Source organism: Nannobrachium achirus (assembly GCF_963921795.1).
Source record: "Nannobrachium achirus genome assembly, chromosome: 8".
In the NCBI taxonomy this organism is placed as follows: domain Eukaryota; kingdom Metazoa; phylum Chordata; class Actinopteri; order Myctophiformes; family Myctophidae; genus Nannobrachium; species Nannobrachium achirus.
Window position 1 is genome coordinate 36,552,175 of NC_137817.1, and position 6,000 is coordinate 36,558,174.

At 44.5% G+C, this 6,000-nt stretch overlaps 1 protein-coding gene across 1 annotated transcript in view; it reads right to left on the minus strand.

Annotated features, from left to right (window-relative positions):
- Window positions 1-6,000, minus strand: part of sorl1 (sortilin-related receptor, L(DLR class) A repeats containing) — a gene marked incomplete at its 5' end in the record, with an annotated part of 90,446 nt that overhangs the window by 23,933 nt on the left and 60,513 nt on the right. The window contains 4 exons of the mRNA XM_080731857.1: window positions 659-750; window positions 1,439-1,570; window positions 1,668-1,840; window positions 2,880-2,965. Of these exons, the coding sequence (XP_080587983.1) occupies window positions 659-750; window positions 1,439-1,570; window positions 1,668-1,840; window positions 2,880-2,965 (483 nt within the window). The remainder of the gene's footprint in view (window positions 1-658; window positions 751-1,438; window positions 1,571-1,667; window positions 1,841-2,879; window positions 2,966-6,000) is intronic.

The following is a 6,000-nucleotide window of genomic DNA, read 5'->3' on the forward strand; positions in this document are numbered from 1 at the left end:
AATATTGATTAAGAAAATAATTGTGTTAGTTAACAAGCCTCCCATTCCATAGCAACATAAATGGAGGCAGAGAAGTGGCCTGTTAATGAGAAATAAGACACCGCAGAATGCCATGCTTGACCAATCAGAATAGAGCATTCAACAAAGCCACAAAATAAATGGCAATACAAACTGGTTCTGCTGACTGCATTCCAGACTTTAGCACGCTTAATGTGAACTGAAGGGTGAATAATAAATCCAGCATAAAGTTGACAGTAAGAGTAACAAGGACATTTACAAAGGAAACTAAATTCAGCATTTTTTGGAATGCATTAAAATGTGTGTGCTGTGTGTGCGCTAGAGGTCTTCACGGGGGCCCCGACCCCGGAATTACCCAAATACCCGAGGGACCCGTACCGGGTCCGGTCAGTGTTTTATCATAATCACTTGGAGCCGGGTCGGAATGGCCGCATTTCCGGGATACGGGTTACGGTCTATAAAAAAAGACGGATGAGACCGTAACGGGGCCACTCAGGTTTGGTTTTGTAATCTGATTATTATTTCGGAACAGGTCGGAATCGGAAGAAATTTGATGGTCCATTTTGATTTCGGTTATTTATTTTGGACCCGTGAAGATCTCTAGCGTGTGTGTGTGTGTGTGTGTGTGCTTGCATGCTACCTCTCTCCAGGCAGTAGCACCAGGGCTCGGGGATGTTCCAGCACAGAGGAGTTGAGCAGAGTGTGACGCAGGTCTCCGTCAGGGTTGGAAACCTGAAGACACATAAGACACACATGAAGAGTGACTTGCCAACTAAATCCTATAACAAGGAGAGAAGTGATCACTAATGTTTTTTTTTTTTACCAGTTGTGTACCATGTAGACAGAGAGCTCCCGGCCCGCCCACGTCTATATGTCCGTGAGCGAGACACTTAACCATAGAGTTATAATAAGAATAGAGAGGACACCAGATATCCCCGCCCGTCCACTTGCATTGAGTTCTGTCACCCAGCGTATGAAGCGTACTTCCGCCTCTGAAACGTGACGTAGTGGGGCTTCTGTGACGCATTTTGCATCATAGTTTGTGTTCATGGACGCGCTGGGGCTCCAATTCATGAACGAGCACTTCCGCTATGAACATGCAGTCAATACAAAGAAGCCTAGAGCGCGTTCATGTGGTTAGAAGCCCAAACTGCAGTACCTCAAACGGCCACCATGTCCATGGCGCTTCATCCCTCCCCCTTGGTTCTGGGGGCTTGCACTTAACCCCCAACAGCTCCTGATGGCTGCTCATCATGACCATCTGAGCAGTCGTCAGCAGAGTAAAGCTGAAACTGAACTTCCCCTACCTACTGTCAATGTGGTGATGACCCTGAAGCCTTCAAATAATCTAAATAGCAGTCGCAAATGCATATACTAAATTTATTACAAACACACGCAGACACACAGCTCCATGCTGTACCTCTATCTTCTTTGCTCCAGCGTCGACCCAGTAAAGCAGCCTGCTGATGGGGTCAAAGGTCAGTGCCTCCACGTTCTGCAGATCTTTCCTCACCACCACCTCCTGTCCCGTGCTGCCGTTCAAACAAAGGCGCTGTAGAGACGACAGAAGAGAAGACAACATCACGTCTGGTTCCCATGGACATGCACAAATGCACAAATATCCTGGGTTCCACTCTGTGTGTACCAACCTGTATGGTGTCCAGTGATATGTCGGCCCAGTAGAGACAGTTCCTTTCGTAGTCGAAGTCGAGCGCCACGGCCTCCCGGAGGCCAGCCAACGGTAGCACCTGATCGCTGCCTGTGGCCAGGTCGTAGCGATGGATGGAGTTCCTCACCGCGTACAAGATGAACTCATTACTCTCTAACGTAACACAGGGAACAAATACTGTTATGTTCTCACACTGAGAAAGAAGTAAAACTATAATGGAGGGATATTGTTTTAACTCTTTAACGAGTGCGTTCATCATTTGACGCCACGGTGAGCACTCGTCAAATCGGGTCCGCAGTCTGTGAGTGATCCCAACAGCACCCAAGTAGAATGCAGCCAGAAGTCATGTGATCTGAACGAAACCAAGATGGTTTACTTTAGTTTAAAAAAAAATTGAATCAAATTTTCTCTGTTTTGTGCCGATTTTGGGCGAAAACAAGCCACAGTCAACTGGCAATATCTCTGCACTGGATTATCGCTGCCGGCTATTTTTTTTTCCCGATCCTAGAAGACCTGCGGGGGTCTTTTAACAACACCCGCAAACGGAAATAATGGATAATGGTGGATAATATTCTATGAATTTTCAAAGGTACATGATAACACTCGGATTCTGCAGAGCAGACGGTTAGCATAGCTTTGCCTACATCTGGCAGTAATATACATACAGTATACTGACATTTAGGTCAAAGTTCAAAACCAGCAAAAGAACAACACTAATCTAAATCATGGGTCTTCAACAGGGGGTCCGGAACCCCTAGGGGGTCCTCAGAGTTACTACAGAGGGTCCTTCAAATCTTTGAGAGATAGAAAGTTTTTTTCTCCTTTTTTATATTAACCACTTGAACCCTAGTGTCCATATTCTGAGAACTTTAGCCAAAAATAGCAGATCTACAAGCTACAACGCCTCGCCAAAGAGCTTTGGTGTAGAGGGGAAAAAGAGCAGACTAAGTACAGAGTGAAAGGTCAAGTTTATTAAGTATTGACGGTTCAAGTGGTTAAATATCTGAAAACACGCATTTACATGAATCCAAAATACACTGACGATTGTGCTGTCAAACAATGAAACTATACGGAGTCTACAGTATGAACAGGTTGTGGGGGTCCCTGCTTCATCTCTCTCTCAACTAAGGGGTCCTTGGCCTGAAAACGTTGAAGACCCCTGATCTAAATGAAGAGAAGAAAGGAGTCTTACCTCCAACAGGACAGGGAAGCATCTCTCCCTCCAGTCGGGTCTCCACGTCTCCACCACTGCAGCTGTCCCCTGGGACCTTCCTATAGCTGCACACACCAAACAAGATAACTGTAACAGAGCTTGGTGGGAGCAAACTGCAACAGAAGTCAGTAGAAGCGAAATGTAATTGGGCTCAGCCAGAGCTACTGGAACTATACCAGGGCTCAGTAGGAGCGAACAGATGACAGCAGGGGTTGGGTAGGGATCAAAGTTAGCCATTATTTCCGTGCTTTACAGAAACACAAATTAAGCCGCTCGCTATTCACATTAGCATAATCACAAAGTAGACACTGCCATAAATCGTATCCATGGGAAGTCCCAAACAGCACACTCTTTCAGCGGACGTCTGGTCTCCGTGTTGTCAGATCTTTTACAAGAAACCAGCTTCCAGCTTCAGACTCACATTCAACCCTCCTCCAATTAAACAGCTCCATTGTTCAGGTATTTTAGACCGAGCAAATACTGTGCACAAATCAGAGCCATGGCTGCTTTACAGCATCACAAATTAACACAACTTCAAGTGCAGCTGTAAACAGGGCCACACAGGAGCCTTCTGAGGCTAATGCTGAGCACATGCAGAGCAGGTACGTGCACAGAGAGACACACACAGAGAGATATATTCTGCTTCTTTACCGTCTCTATAGGAACAGATGGGTACAGTATGTGTGTGAATAGGATTCTATTTGCAGACAGGGAATCAAGAGGGATTTATTTGTCACTTACTCACACACACGTTGAGACAGAGATTGTGCCAATACAACAATACAATGAAGATAATAAGATAATAAGAATTACAAAAAGTAATAAAAATTAAGTAAAAATGATAATAAAAGTAAGAATAAAATATATTTGTATGTTAACCTCTTAGGGCATTTACAGTAAATATTTATCACCAGTGGGAAATGTGCAATAAGTAGAAGGCATACATACAGTACATAAGAAAAATAATTGTGAGGATGCTCAAGATAGAAATGGGACAACAATTCAGGCCGGAAGTCTCTCACCCAGCCAGGCCACCTGGCCAGCTGCCAGCATGAGGATTTAGAGAGCAATGACCACCGAGTACATTAGAAGTAGAACAATAATTGTGATTCACATGACTGTTAAGACCTCCAAATGTTGTAAAGGTGATACCGATGTGCTCTTCTTTTTAGTAGCCTCTAATACTCATCCTCTTACGCATTCGAATGATATATTACAAATATTTAGGCTTAACAGTCAACGGCACTCCACACACATACTACCGTATATGAGACATGAGGGCAAGTAAACATTTCAACTTGACTGTCACTTACTCTTTGTGTTCACCAGGCCGGGATGTGAAGACTATTGTTTTCCCTTCTGCGAGTCTGTCTGTGAGCAGCCTATCTCGGCCAACACTGGACCAATCGGTGTGAAACAGGCCATGAAAGACCCTCCAACCCTAATCTTTCAAATCTGCACCATGGTGGTGCTATGACAGGCTGCTTCACATTTTGGCCTATAACTGTGGATTTTCAACAGTTTTTCTTTTCTTTTTTGGTATTACATCTACATCTGTGGACAAGCATATGTATAAACACTTTTTAAATTGTGACCTTTGTCAAATAATCGGTTCAGGAAAATGAAAGAGCAGTATGGGCTGTATAGGGACAGCCTAATTGACTATCTTGCAAAGGACAACTTCTACCACTTTTTCGAGTCACGTGTTCAAATACTGGATTCTGATTGGCTAAATTCCGGAGGTTATGAGAGAACTACTGCCGCAAAGTTGTGTCCGAGATCAATGAGCCTCAGTGTACATCCGGGGACTTCAGGAGGTAGTCGGAACACCTTTCCCCCAACCAACAAATGACCGTGGCAACGGTCCTATGTTCACTAACGTGCATGCTATAGTCGCCGATTTATTTGGATCCAATGCAATCCGCCAACTTTAAAGCCCCTTTTCTCTGAACCTATGCCTTTCTGGAAGCGAACAGCCTCTATTTACGGCCGGAACGGTACTTCTAACTGACGTTAGCTTAGCTGTAAGCTAGACGCATGGATTAGTATGGAGTTGGCGCCATCTGTTGGTGAGTAGAAGATGTTGTTGGTGGAACTATCTGCTGTCTCGCGGAAGTTTTATAGGCAATAATGATTGTAACTTAAGATCCTTGCAAGTTACAACTATGTGTTTTCTTTCATGTATAAGGGAAAAAGTGGTAGAAAAGCTATTTACCACTCGGGGTCGGACATTATGCTCTGATAATGTCCTGTGTTAGGGTGTTATCGGACTCGGCTTCGCCTCGTCCGATAACACCCTAACACAGGACATTATCAGAGCATAATGTCCTCTCACTCGGGGTAAATTGCTTACATAATTCCAAAATGTTATTGCCAACAAGTCATCTATTTATATTAATGATCAGCAGTTAGCCCTCTAGCCCAGCCCACCGTGTCTCTGTCCGTGGTGCTGAAATGATCAAATCCTGACTGTCATGCTATCTTTCTGTTGGTATTTGGGTCTGTTGGTATTTGGGTCTGTTGGTATTTGGGTGGGTATTTGTAGTCAAAGAGCACATTATCAAAGATAATGCACCATCAAAGATATGCAGCACCCCAGCCACAATCAGTTCACACCCCATAAAAAGGGGTAGATCTTGAAATTTGAACGTTTGAGAAACAGTGCCATAAACGGCCGTTGACTATGGCCTGGGGCCTACTGTAGTATTAAGGGCAAGACCACAGGTTTCTGAACAGCTTCCACGTGGCTCGGTTACCATCAGACTGTTGAACAAGGTCTGACCACCGCCTGTCACCAGGCTAGCCATGGACCTTTTTGTTTTCTTTTTTTTTGGCTCTACCATGCTGATTTGTGGTCTACCATCCTATGTGAACCTGATCATGTGTCCTGCTGCTAATGTGGACCTACAGTGCTAATGTGTTTGCCACCTCGCACCTTATGTCTAACCTCATGTACATTTCAAGATTTTTGCCTTTCCCCATGCTACCCTCTTCTTTTCTTTTGTAACAAAAACGATGAAGCTTGCACAAAAACGAATTTCACCCTCTTTTTACCGCAGGGCAGGCGGTACTTAAACTTTGCTGTGGGCGGGATGACTTG